General features: G+C 39.8%; 1 protein-coding gene across 1 annotated transcript in view; it reads right to left on the reverse strand.

The window, feature by feature from the left end:
* The window catches only part of LOC138489657 (3 beta-hydroxysteroid dehydrogenase type 7-like), a 271,115-nt gene that overhangs the window by 41,560 nt on the left and 214,759 nt on the right, over positions 1–14,796 (reverse strand). The window contains exons 5-6 of the mRNA XM_069617326.1: positions 12,472–12,571; positions 3,005–3,167 (exon numbers count right to left, since the gene is read on the reverse strand). Of these exons, the coding sequence (XP_069473427.1) occupies positions 3,005–3,167; positions 12,472–12,571 (263 nt within the window). The remainder of the gene's footprint in view (positions 1–3,004; positions 3,168–12,471; positions 12,572–14,796) is intronic.

Below are 14,796 nucleotides of genomic sequence, written 5' to 3' on the forward strand. Positions count from 1 at the left end.
CCGCCTGGGGGGAAGAAATTCCATAGAACAGCGTATATGACCCATGTTCATTCTCAGTAGAGGACCTCCCAACTCCTTTTCAATTAAAGGTGAACATTCACTATTTCCATAACACTTACTATTAAACATGTTTCTACTACTACATATTCTTATAATATTATGCTTGAAATACCTGAAATAGATTTACCAGAATCAGGTACTTTACCTGCAATTAAGTATTGCAATTGTTTACTAATATATGAAATTCAAACCATTTGTACAACATTACATATTTTCATTTTAAGGTTTATACGTTAATAAGTACAACAAATGAATGCTCCATGTGTAAGCATATCATAATTCTGTATCAGTGTGTTATTCCATGTTAGGTGTTGTTATTCATTATTTAATCAGTAATGTCACATTTGATGTAATTATTGATCTCATCGGTGATGTCATGTATGATGTAATTAGTGATGTCACCAGTGATATATTCTGTGATGTCATCATTGTGGCCATAGCAACAGAGGGTGCAACAGGAGGTGCGAAGTTAAGGTGGACTTGCTCAAAATTTGATTGCTGAATTTCAGGGGTTTTGTTGCGATAAATCTTATCAACTTATGCTCTTTTACACTCTTTGTCTATATATGTGTTTGTGTGTGTGTACTACAATCTGGAGGAGCTGGATGGTAGTAAGTGGCAAGAGGTGTGGCTGTGATGTTAACTGTGCATAGTGAGTTTTGGTTACCCCTCAACCCCTTTTGCAGCATCATCCAATGCTCTTCTTCAATTTATTTTTTCGTTCACTATAAGGCACAGTGAGCTAAAATGTAATTGTAGACTGCCTGCATGGGAACCATCCCATAGAACAAGTTATTTGCCCAAGTTTGTTCTCAGTAGAGGTGCTCCCAATTGTATGCAAGTCTTCTTTTCTTGGCTGCAGAACATTAAGGTGACCTCTCCTCTCCAGTCCCCTGTGAGGTTTCCAGGAATAACCCAAATCATAGCCTTCACATTTCTGCTCTAGGACGTTAAGAGAGATGGGTACCAAATGCCCCCCAACACATAAAGAGGTTATGGGTTGGGTTTCTCTAATATTTAGGCCCTCATTATGAGCATGCTGGTCCAGATAAAAGTGCCAGTAAAAATGGTTACCAGCTCCTTTTCCAGACTGGCATACTCTGAGTCTGCCTGTAGGGACAGTGAACTAAAAGCAGGCCTGACCTGCCGGTAGTTCTGGCCCCTACTGGCAGATAAAACACTCAAGCACTGGCACCGTTAACAATGGTGCCGGTGCTACAGTGCTACCATTCCCATGAAGTCCTATGGTACTCCATAGGAATGGGAATTTACCATTTTGCCACTGCCCATAATGCACTAGTATTACCGGGGTATCAGGTGACAGAAACGGTAAACTGAGTTTGGCGTTGACCACCGGTAATACAGTGGCCTACCGGCAACCTCCTAATGAGGGCCTTAATCTCCATAAAATGCCTCAACAGATGGGTCACCCGCAAGGGCTTGTGACTTCCTCAACAGCGGCTCAGCAGGACAGTTGAGCATCAACATATCAACTGTAATCGTTCCTTGCCTCTAACAAGGTTGCAGGCAAGCTCTAAACTGGGTCAGTATAGGCGATGAGGAGCAATTAGCCTATGGTGGAAGATCATAGTGCCTTTAATCATCTTAGCATCTAGTTACTCAAATGTTGCTTGTGGGAGAGAGGGGAACGTGTGTGTGTGTTTTGTGTTTTTATGCTTGTAACTAGTTGTATACTTGTCACTGTATTCTGCAGAAACTAGTACTGCCCTTCCCGGAATCGTGTGCTGGAGGATGAAAATAATTCACAGAACGGTTGAGTTGAATAGCGAAGAGTATGATGCAGACACCTCAAGTAATGGCCTCTTAGATCAGCAGTTATTCCCTCAGGACTTGAAGAAGAACCCATCCTTACAGGCAGTAATTTAAAACCTGGCTTAAAGAACCTATGTGACACCATGCTCTTTGCATTCTAGTCTTCCCAGTCAATTTGCACAACAACCTCCAACAACCACAGCCCTCCTATGCAACCCCAGGCCATTGCTGCCCTTGGTCTTCCTACAGGTGTACAGAGTTATCATACATTGTTGGAACAGCAAAGAGAGAACCGCTATCCAAACTGCAGCACTAGGTCCAGCAAAATAAAACAGAATCCCCAACTCAAGCCTGCCATGATAATGAATTGCAGGGCCATTTTATTCTCCTTTCTGAACCACCCTGCTATTAAGCTCAACGCCCCTCTTTTCCCAATCTCCCTGCAAACCTTGACCAGACTAATGGGGTTGTTTCACATCTCCATGCTATTTTCTGGCTTCTGCGTACAACCTCACTTACGTAATTCCAGCTTGAGGGGATCATGTGGTCTGAGCCCTCTTTCAAATTGACTGAAACCTGGCATCTATCTCACCTTCCACATGGCCATTTCCTATTTCCAACCCTTGATAGGCACTGTGAAAACCAACAGAACAGATATGTTTTAGTAACTAAGCAGGGAATTAACATTGTGACATCACTTCTACTGCGTACATGGATAACCACGCCATTCATTGGCACAGTTTCTAAAGCATGATTCAAGGAATGTGACAATTCTCCGGGATTACATCAACAGACCTTTGCAATTTCCCACACAATCATATATATTTACATGGCATTTGTATAGCATTACATGCTACTTTGAGGCAGCCACTTACGCTAAGTCTTAACCACATAGTGAAAAGAACTATGAAAAAAATGACTATATCTTCTATATTGTGATAAACATTGTTTGTCATTGTGCTGTTCTAAGGAAGAAGTTTGTATTTTCTATGTCGGTGTAAGGTTTCTTGTTGGCTAAAAGAAGTACATTACATTTTGAAAAAACCCCACAGTTGGACTAGTGCAGAATGTCATCTTCCTGTCTTTTCTGTTGTTGATAACAAAAATTAATGACTTGCATATATTGAAGAAAGAAGACAAATAGTATTTGGGAACAAGAGGTAAAACCTACCAACATATGTAAAGTTATTCTCTACACCTTCAGGTTCCAGGCATGCAACACACCCCTTCCTGGCTTTGGTTGCCCTGTAGGTATCCTTAATCTCTTGTAGCTTCTCTCCATAAATGTTGCCTGGGCGAATTACACAGGTGAGCAGATTACCACCATTGGTTAGCTGGAAAACAGGAAACAAGCTGCTCCTCAGTGGATATTTGACGTTGTTGTTCAATCAATCAATAACGCTTATTTCAGAAAAACAATATTTCCATTAAAACATACACACATGGAAAACAACTTATGAAAAGTGCAAATACATTAAAAGCAACAGTCTTTTGAAGGATAATTATCTAGCTGTATGATCCTTTCTTTAAAATTCCTCTGTCTGATTAACTTCTCTGATAATGCAATTAATGATGATAATAAAACGCTCAGCAATTTCAGGTGACTAGTTAAAAGGTTAAAAAGTTCATATAATTTCCTTTTATGCAAGGTATGCCTCAGATACATTAATAGAGCTCCTCCAATCTTGGGGGAGTCAGCCCATAAAAGATAGATCAGGGCTGCCCGGTACTGGACAAAACTGATTTCTCTCAATATGGGTATTAAGGTCCCAGTTCTTGTGTCTCTGTAAGAGGGGCAGAAAACCAGAAAATGGGCCAGTGTTTGCTCTGAGAGCCAGGCAATTGACGCGTGCTCTATTTAGTAAGTGAGACTCTTTGAGTAGGATTGATTGCCCATAACAAATACTTTTGGACATTGGGTTCGATTATAGTAACGTGCCCACAATTAAATGGTTTTGTAAGATCCAGATCCTCTTATTTTTTTTAATATAGCATATAGACATTTTTTTTTTTTTTATCCATGCAGCCAATGACGTTAAAATGTCTGGTTAGTTAAAATACAGATAAGCTTCCACTTCAATAAGCCTTGTTTTTATTGACTTTAATCAAAATATGATAATATGGGGTTCCTTTGCAACTAAGAACTTGATACGATGGTAAGAATGGCTTTCACATTCTTCCAAAGGCGTATCCAATAGAGTAATGGTTGTGTTACCAGTGTGCCCTTGCTATGGCTGCAGCCGAATTCCACGTGAAAACTGAGCGAGGAAGCCCCAGGATTTAAAAAACAAACATTTTCATTCACCTGTATCGAGTTGTTATCTGCATAGCCCCACAATTTAATCCACTGAGGCAGCTGTGCTATAATATACCTTTAATATAAGTTATATTGGCTTAGTCTTTGACACTACCATAAAGCAATAAACTCCGCCAATGCTTGCTTAAACCACATCGATTATTTACATGTGCATCTGGTAGAAAATTAGACGAGAAACAGACCCCTAAATATACCAACTCCTTAACCATTGGAATGACAAAATTTGCGTCTAGCACACTTGTGTACAGGCGCGTTATAAATGCCATATCACATCATTGTTGCTTAACATATGTGGAAGTCGTCTTCTTCTACTGCATACCATAAAAGTCGATGTCATGGTGTTCACTTTCAAATCTAGACCACTCATAAGCAGTGTATAATCAGTAATTCGTTTCTGAAGTGCACCTGGTATGTGTGTGGTCAAGGCCAATAGCAAAAACATGCTATTCCCTAATCTCAGGACCCATGGGTCTTTTTCACCAGAGGTTTGTATAGGCCGTTTATGTTTAAGTTGAATAGTAGCGACGCCAGGATACATCCCTGGCACACACCTGCCTCAACTGGGAAGAAATCAGCACAATTACCATTCTTCCCACTTCTAATACATGCTTTTGTGTTTTGATGAAGAATAATTAGGATTCTGACAATACCCTCTTGGCACCTCGCGGACCTGAACACCTGCTAAAGTTTTGATCGATTTACCATGTCAAATGCTGTGCTCAGGTCCATGAATGCTAAGTAGATGGTCTCCCTCTTAATATATAACCGCTACTAAGTGCAAGTTAAGATACTGCCCGCCAGTGCCTTCCCCTGGTCTGGTCGCGAGCTGCAGCAGCGTTAATGTACAGTTTCTTTCTGCTTAAGCCTCGAAGATATTTTAAGTAATGCGATGTCCCACATTTCAATGACAAAGATGCAAGCACAAGTTGCAAGGGACTGATACCTATGACATGAGAGCCAAAGCGGAATGGCACAGGCCACAGAATGTGTTAAACGTACGCAATGGATAGAGAACAGTGAGCATTGATTGCAATTGGATCTTTTAAAACTTCCTATCAAGCAGGACACAGAATACTTAGCATCCATCGAGGTAGACAGTAATTATTCCTGATAGGCTGGATTGCAAGAATGGGTAATATAACGGGCCTGAGTGGCCAATTTTACAGCCTAGCCATTTCTGCCTAGCGGTCCACTGGACTTCTAGATTAATAAGCCTGCACCAAGAGCGGAAGATCATATGCGGCGTGTGTAAAGGAAGGGAGCTTTTTTGGGCCCACCGACCCTAGCACTTGGAGGGGTTCCCATGTATAATGCCACACCCTGGTGGTCTTCTTGAGAGTCGCAGGATCCCCCTGCAAAAACTGCCCAATTTTAGACAAACTGTGAGCTGGCTTAAAATAGGGCGAATTTGCACCATTTATTATCAGCTTTGTAATACCAAACTAGCATTGGGAGCTGGCAAAACTCGGGAGCGGGGCTAAATTAGCATGCAGAATGCATCTATGCTAATGCAGCCCTGCCTACTTCACTCCCGCTGGTGGTACTGGCCAAATGTTCCCACCAGTAGGATTTTTACCACCAGTCGAAATCTGCTTCTGGTACTGCAGGACTTCTGAAATGAGTGGTGATAGACTGTCCAACGATAGCTTAACGATTACCAGACCATCCACTACTGATAGTTCTGTTATTTGGCCCATGGTGTGCACAGCTGTGCATGCTTTAGTGAGCAGAATAGATTTCAATGCAGACAGAATAGATGGGTAAACTCATATTACTTATATACAATAAAGGAGAATACAAAGAAATAAAGACCATAAAGAGAAGGTAACTTCTCTAAACCGTTAATATCTCCAGTCCTGAAAAAATGCACTAGGCCATGTATATATCATAAAAAAGTAAATATACACATTTATTTGTACTAAATGTTTACACAATTCGTTAAAAAATATTATAGGCACTAAAATGAGCAACTCTGAATATTTACAGAAAACAAACACTTTGCAACAAAACACTATTAAATGGTACATCAAAAAAAGAAAAGTTGACACCACTATATAACACCATAAACACAGCTTTGAAAAAAAGTACGGCAGTTGGAGAAGAGATTGAAAAGGCAGAAGCAGCCTTCAAGGCTGATGCTACCATTATGAACATCAAAGAAAAACTAGAGACTATTGAAAATCTAGTCACTGATTTCATTAAATCCACTACGGCGAAAAAAATGGAAAAACTTATCAAAGATGTTAAAAATGTCTCTAAAGAAACAGCATATCCGTACCTTAGCACTGATTATCAGGGTCCGGTCAATTGGAGGGATCCAGACAGCAACACAGTGGGGACGCCTTCTCGCAAGAAGGTGACTTTATCAGATACCTCCTCCGATGAAGAAGATGGCTATCAAAAGGGTAGGAGAGGCAATCAGCAAAATCATAGACAACGGGGTAGAGGCTTTCAAAGAGGAGGAAGGAGAGGAAGACAAAATATCTTTTTTCAATACCCTCCCTATTTCTATCCTCAGGGATTTGCCCCCCAAGGGCAGATGCAGCCTTACCCACCTCCAGAACTCCCTTTTCCTCCACCTCAGACAGGCCCTCCTCCATTAGGAAATGTATTCGAGACAAGAAGCAGGGCGTACAGAAGGTAAGCCCTCCTTCTGCGGTATACAATTTGTCGGATAAGACTTTGACACCCAAATAAATTTCAATATTAGAAAAAGGTTTTTCCTTCATTCCAATGAAGGACCCCAGTAAAATGGAAGTAGAAGTTGAGTTAAGGAGCCTGTTTCGTAAGATCAGGCTTAAAGATTTTTTTGGTAACACTCAGATTCCGTTTACGGAACCAAGTCCCAATACGCCTTTAGACCTACTTCTAAATTGACTCCATCGTTGAACATGATATCAAAAGAAACTGCTACCTTTGAGAAAGCGGTGCTTAGAGACTTTCATGCCATTTGTGAGAGCAAAGATAAGACAAAGCCGGCTAAAAAATGTTTCAATTTCACCAAAGAAGACTGGGCAGTACTCAAGGAATTACAGTCAGATAGAACGATTGTGATAAAGAAAGCCAATAAGGGCGGAGGAGTGGTAGTTTGGGATGCCATGAAATATGACCAAGAAGTTATGCGACAGCTTGAAAACCAGGAGGTCTATGTAAAATTACAAGGAGATCCCTCACATAAGATCCGGACAGAAATCAAAATATTGGGCAAAGATGCATTGGAAAGAGATATTATTACTCAAAAAGAATTCAATTTCCTGTTGCCTACTAACACTAGGACTCCTTTAATCTACATGCTACCAAAGATACATAAAAGCATGAGTGTGCCTCCAGGTCGACCCATTGTGTCATTGAGTGGTTCCATTTTGGAACCTATTGGTCAATATTTAGACTTCTTTTTGAAACCTTTGGCAAAACATACTCCTACTTACCTTTCAGACTCTACGGAAGTCATAAGGATGGTAGAGTCTTTTCCTTTTAATGATTTTAATGACATACTTATCACATTGGATGTTGAGTCGCTATATTCCAATATCCCACAAGGTGATTCCCTTGGGATTATGAAAAGATTCCTCCAAACTAGGACAGATACCATTTCTGTCCCTAGTGAACTTTTGGTGGAATTATTGGAAATTGCCCTTACTAAGACCTTTTTTAGATTCAAAAACATATACTACATGCAAATAAAGGGGACAGCAATGGGAGCATCCTTTGCCCCCAATTATGCCACCCTTTATATGTGGGACTTTGAAGAGTCCAATATTCTTACAGAATCCAACCCATTCAAACCAGCTCTGAAACTCTACAAGAGGTATATTGACGATATACTCATCATTTGGGATTGTTCAAAAGGGGACTATAATGCTTTTTTCATCTGGATTAATAATCTAAATCCCAATTTGAAATTCACGATTCAGACCAGCAATAAAGAGATTGCATTCTTGGATCTGTTGATAAAAGTGGACGATAAGAGCCTGGGTGTGGATCTGTACAGAAAGGACTCTGATAGGAACACAATACTGCACCATCAGAGCTTTCATTCACAGTCTCTGAAATCTAATATTCCGTACGGGCAGTTCCTTAGAGCTCGCAGGAATTGCACTAAAGTAGAAGATTTCACTAAGCAAGCTTCCATTATAGAAGAGAGACTGTTAGAAAGAGGGCATCCTAAATAACTCCTCAAACGTTGTAAAAAACAAGCACGTCACCAGCATAGAGAAACTCTTTTGGAAAAAGATCTAAGAGAAAAAAAGCTGAAGGATGACCAAATTGTTTGTGCCCTCACATTTAATTCACAGCACAATCAAATTAAAAAAAATCATCTCTAGCCATTGGCATTTACTTCAATTGAATATGCAGAAGTTACCTAAACCGATTTATGCTTTTTAGAAAGGCAAGAATTTCAAAAATTGGGTGTCCAAAGCGGATAGGAACTATCTACAAGAGACCCAACCAACCATTACGGCCACTTGGGGTATGACCCCAATTGTTGGGCATTTTCCACGTGGGAATTGCTGCAACTGTTCCAGTACTTCAGCCACCTCTGTCATGAACATTCACGGGAGGGACTGGAAACTTAGGCAACACACTACCTGCCTTAGTGCCAATGTGATTTATGCAATAATATGCCCTTGTAAAAAGGCATATTTAGGCAAGACTACTAGAGCGGTAAAATTACGAATAGGGGAACATCATTCTAAGATTAGAACAAGACAACCTAATGCCCCCTTGACTACGCATTTTTTGGAACTTAACCATAGCCCAGAAGATTTGCAATGGTGCGCTGTAGAAAAAGTTTGTGGCACAGATACGGCCAACGTGGCGGCACGTCTTACTCAAAAAGAACAGTGGTGGATATACCACACTAATAGCCTCACCATAGGCTTGAATCAACAGGAGGAATGGAATTAAGTATTTTTTCTTTCATTCCTTTGAGTTGGACTAGTGATAATCCAATGAGGACTGAGATAATAGGGAGTCTTTTTTGGCCCCGCACTTAGCTAAAAAGCGTATCTCCTAGACTTTCCCAGACGCCTTTGGTTCTTTTTCTCAGCAGTGAATAGGCTATACTAGACACCAGTGGTCCAGTATTTTTTCCTACTCTCCAGAAAATTATTGGGTCAATGTGCTTTGTTGCTTATATATATATATTTGTTTTGGAAAATCGAGAATTGTTTCTCAGGACATAAAGTTATTGATGATTTCCATTCGTTCATCTAAAAGCAGGACGGCGCCCAAGTGGCTCCAGTTACGCTTTATTTTTAATTTTGTTTTAATGCTAACAATATGAGTGGCGAAATTACCCCTTACTTTATCATTTGTTTGATTTTAACAAAGTGAGTGGCGAGATTACTCCTTCTTTCGCCTTGCGTGACAGTTTCTGGTCTCACACACGTCCTTTGTCCGTTGTTTGTGTCGATCCGATAGACCTCCGACACAAAAGAGGGACTAGCGTATTACGCTTGGTCTCCTCAGTCTGCAGGAAGGCATTGTGGGCGATGTTCGTCCTGATATTCGACGCGAGGTAAGCAGAGCGGCTGGCTAGTGGCGGCAGCATTCTTTTTCACATCATGGCACGCACTTAAGTGCCTCCGTGTAATACCAGTGTTATACATTCTTTTTTAGAAGCATTTCCGTATGTAGAACAGGAACCGCTACACAGAGGGGACTGGACTCTCTGTTTACTGTTTACTTCTTGCACGCACAGAAGACATTTTGAGGAGCTGTAGCCTATCTCATTGGGTGAGAGATTTTGGCTTTTTCATCTTAGATAGCGGTGCTTTTTTAGCTTTTTCATCTTATGCAGAGTTGCCCCTTTAGAGGGAAGAGACATAATGCTTGACATATTGCTTTACCTCTGTTTACAGAGACAGATTTTGTTCGATTTCTGAAAAAACTAAGCCGAGGCTACACTCCATCTGGCTACTACAGAGACATATTGTGTTAGTTTTCTGTTTAAACTAAGCCGAGGGGATTCACCCATTGGGTTTTAAGGTAATTTTTGTGGCCATTAGTCGTCTTAGCCAGTCTTTTTTAGAGTCAGAACATTGTATAGATGTAATATAGGAATTGTTTGTCGTTTTTAGGGATCGCTTATTTCTTCTGCATCCTTAAAGCGTGTGTGTAACTATGCATACCTGAACTTGATCCAGTGTCTCTAGTACAGATGGGAGGCTGTTTAAAGTAAAGACCATTTGACCATTGTCAGTATGGCTTTCAGGTATGATTCTAGTTAAAAATTCAAATGGAGACATGGAGGGAATGGGTTGTTAGATTGGGGAAAACACAGTGGCATGAAATGATAGTGTTTCACTCTTCGGAAATGATTCTTCTTTTCTGTTTGTATTTGATTTCACTGTCTTCAACTCATTTTTGAGGGAGGCGGCGGGCCGGATCTTATATGAGGCCTTTGGGATATATGCTGCCCTTAGGCACCTGTGTGAAAAATGAATTGGAGTCAGCTCCTTTCATTTAGCCAAATTTTGTATTGGGTATAGAGATGGACTTTATAGTCCTCTCCCCGCGTTTGGACTTTTGTTATTCAAAGAGAGCAACTGAGTGAATGAAGGTAATTAGGTATTTTTAACCATATTTTAATTGTACAATTTATTTTTGTTTGTCTTTTAGAAATGCTGTTAGGTTCATCCCAATCCTGATGAAGTCATAGATAACCAACCAAGTCGAAACTATTTACCAAGAAGCCTGTTTGATAAAGAAGATTTATTTGCATGGGCACTAATAGTCGATAATATTTTTTGTCTGGAGTGAACTACTATCATCAAAATATTGGAAGTGTATCTGCATTTACTCTACATAGGAATTGTACTTGCATTCATTCATCGTTACAGAAAAAATCTAAATTGAATGCTTTGATAATAATAATTGTCTTTTGGAATGAACAACTTTTATTTAAACAATGGAATTGTTGATGCACTTTCTTACATTTCCACTAAAAAAACATAAATGAACTGTTTTAGGGATTGTATTAGCTGAATGAATGTATGAATGCCAGCTATATAGGATTTGTGTGTTTTTTTATAAAAAATTAATTAGTTAAACACGTTCATGATGATTTTTTATCATTTTTTATCACAATTTAAATAAAATAAATGGATGATTTGATCTAATACCTCTTGCCTTGTCCTTCAGTTGCTCTCCTCATCTTGGCCCCACCACTTGTTTCTTATATACCACTATATAATAACACACAATAGAAATACATATATGTCAAGCTGTCCTCATTTGTGTCTTCACTGGTCCTACATGTTTCTGTCCCTCCAAACACAATCTAAATGTAGTGGTCCTTCATCGGTGTCTAAAGGATCGGATCAATGTGATGAAGGACACTTCTTTGAGTGTAAAAATAAACTTCCAAATAGACTCTACGGAGTTCACATGATCGGCATCCTACACATGATAAAATCCACTACTCTCATTTCACTCTTATTTCCGTACCACGCATGTTGATTGTACAAATGTCTTCCCTTTTACATGGAAACCTACACACAACTGACATCCAAAGCTGGGTAAAATCATAAACAGAACTTGGAGGAAAGTTCATAGGCAGATGCTGAGTGACACTCATTCTCAGGTCCTCACAGAAGTGGCTCACTACACGAGTTTGTGTTTGGAAAGAACATTTACAAATCTCATTATTTTCACCTGTCTTTGATTTTCTTGAATGTTTTCAGCTAAGGTATTTCCCGTTTCCCAATCAAAGGAATTGTTATTTGCACTAATTAAGATGAAAGAGGAAAGACAGGAAAAACTGAAGATGCTCTGTTAAATCAAGAAACACACCAGACACCCCAAAAAGTTGGGAAATTTGTCCTGAAAAACTGCATATCCTTGGAAAAACATTACAAGCATGTAACAAACATTTGAGAAACCCCTTTTGGTCGATTGCCCAGAAACTGACCACAAAAGAGACACATTCTATTAATAAACTCCTAGGACTTTTCATCAAAAGATGAATTGGAGTTTGCCAGGGATCTACTTGTCGACCAGGGTGCAACTATAAAGCAGACACTGTAAGACTGCTGTGCAAAGTTTGGAAAATCTGAACCAAGCCCTTTGATGTTTCAGATATATTGGTGAAAACCTTGAAAAGTCAAGGCATCAACAATATTCATGGCAAGGTTAGATTCCAGGACTCAGCAAATAGCTTAATTACAGATGGAATGTATGATAACATTTAGTCGAGTGTACATTTTTAAGCCCACTCCCAGATGTAGAGTTAACAAACACTTGTTCCTCATAGACGACCTTTGAGTTCCAAGTTTACAAAGTTAAACGGACTAACAAGACGTCTGAGATTCTTGTACCTGCTGTCCATTGGCTTTGAGGACCATCTTCTCGGCCATAGCCTTGGTCTTCCCATATGGTAGTAATGGCTCCCCCTCATACACAGTGTCCTCTGTCCCTCTGAGAGAAAAAAGAAAAGTGCAGTTAAAGTAGATTTGACATCCCTGACTAACAATATCCAGTCCATTGCCAGTCATTCACTAATGGGAATGTATGGCCACAAGCGTTGCCTTCTGTGGTAAAACTGAGCCAGACCTAAGTGTGCAGCTGATTCAGAGAGAATCCTTCTAAAGTTCTCTCGGAGCGCAAGTTAAAATGGCATATCTGAATCTATTAGAAAGAGAGCTTGGCCAACAGTGTCATGGCAGTATCATAGGTTATGCCCGTAGGTTTCTGAACTTTCTACCCATTAGTGTTGTGACATCTTCAAATGAGATGACATGGTTTCCTGAACCAATCTGTCACTTCAATAGAACAGATTGTGGCAAATTTCTTTTTGCAATACTATACATTATTAATTCCAACTAGGGTGTAATCACAAGAGCACTAACTTTTGAGAAAAGGCTAAAATGGAAAGAATGGCAATAAGAATGCATCTGGGTCGTGGAAAGCCTGAGTAGAATGGAACAGGTCTTCTCCAAGAGCAATTCAGAAGAGCATACACGCCCGTCACAGTTCCTGGATTCTGTATGCGTCGAGTAATCCACATTGAAACTGCTATCTGTTTATTTTGATAATTTACATTGTTCATGCACTGTACATGCATAGGTTTCATGCTTAGTCCATGTTTAAGTAATGTCTTCTAATTTGAGTAGGGCAAGTTGTCATCTAGAGTTTTTGGGGAATACTGTGCAAGAGCAACATTTCTTATTAATGTTATACATGTTAATGTTAATTGGACATAACTATGTTTGTGCACTTATTAACGTTTACTGGAACCCTATGGTTATTACTGATGACAGGTTTCTGGACTCAATGAACAAAGCTCTAGACCTCATTATTTTAGATGGTAATGCGGATTCCTAAATCTACATTGTTTGAGCCCTAAACGAAAATAAGAAACAACGCGCCTTGGTAAATGGACAAGCTTTGTAGAGTCCAGAAGCCTATTCATGTTAAATGGTTCCTCTATCAAGGATATCCCGGCTAGGGCAACCTGGCATCGTTCCTCAAGCATGGGAATCATTGAATACATCTATGTTAATACAACCATGCTAAACAAAGTAGAATCATTTCAAGTTATTGACACAGAAGCGAGCAATCATAACATGCTGAACGTGACCTGGTTCTCTAAATCTGATATGACTCAAGGCAAATTGCAATATCTTATGGGATCAATCACAGTAAATACTGCGCGAAACAGATTAATTTGGTCAGAGTCCTCCTTGGACGCGTTCAGGTCCTGCTATGACGAACAGCTAAAATGCCAAGATGCTTGGAAACAAGGTTCAGATGTAAATTACCATGAACTAATGCAGTTGTTTCAGCCAGCTTCCATTATGCACAAACAAAAGCAAATACCTCATTTACATAAATTTGACCATGAAATTAGAACCAGGAAATCAGCAGTCCGAGCTGAAAAAAGGGAGGCCCTTAAGCTCCCTTGTGACAAGCGAGCAATGGCCTTGATCCATATTAAAACCAAATATAGGAACTGGTTAAGAGGAATCCGGGCTAACCAATATCAAATTGATGGTAGCAATATGCTACAATTACTGGCTAGTAAAAATTCGACAGAAACTTGGAAAATCATCAACCAAGTGACTGCAGGTCATCAAGTCGCAGTCCAAACTAATGACGTGTCTGAACACATGTGGATCCAGTATTATTCTAAATTATATGATGCTCCCTCCAATGATCTGGGATTATCTAAACCCGAGCCACAATCTAAATTCCATCTCAGATTTGATAAAGAGGACATCTTATTTTTCATCAATAAAGCTAGTCGCTCGCGGGCACCTGGTCCTGATGGTTTATCAAACTTGCAAATGAAGCAATTTCCGGAAATATGGGCAGATATTTTACACCTTATGTTCACAAACATTACATCATCTCAAAAAATCCCGATGTCTTGGAAACAATCAAACACTATTCCAATTAATAAGAAAGGTGATCGGGCTAACCCAGCCAGTTATAGACCTATTTCCTTGTTAGATGTGCCTGGAAAGATCTTTTGCCGTCTAAATTTAAGGGATTTGAATAACTGGACTAAAAAACATATTAAGAGTGATCCCTTCCAATCTGGATTTGTTAGTGGGCTTGGCACTCTTCCCAATATCATCACCATCAACGTGCTTAAAGCTCAGTATGCTTCCCAGAATCAACCTTTGTATTTTGCATTTATT

This window comes from Ambystoma mexicanum, chromosome 9 (assembly GCF_040938575.1).
Source record: "Ambystoma mexicanum isolate Mex_15411 chromosome 9, UKY_AmexF1_1, whole genome shotgun sequence".
NCBI lineage: Eukaryota > Metazoa > Chordata > Amphibia > Caudata > Ambystomatidae > Ambystoma > Ambystoma mexicanum.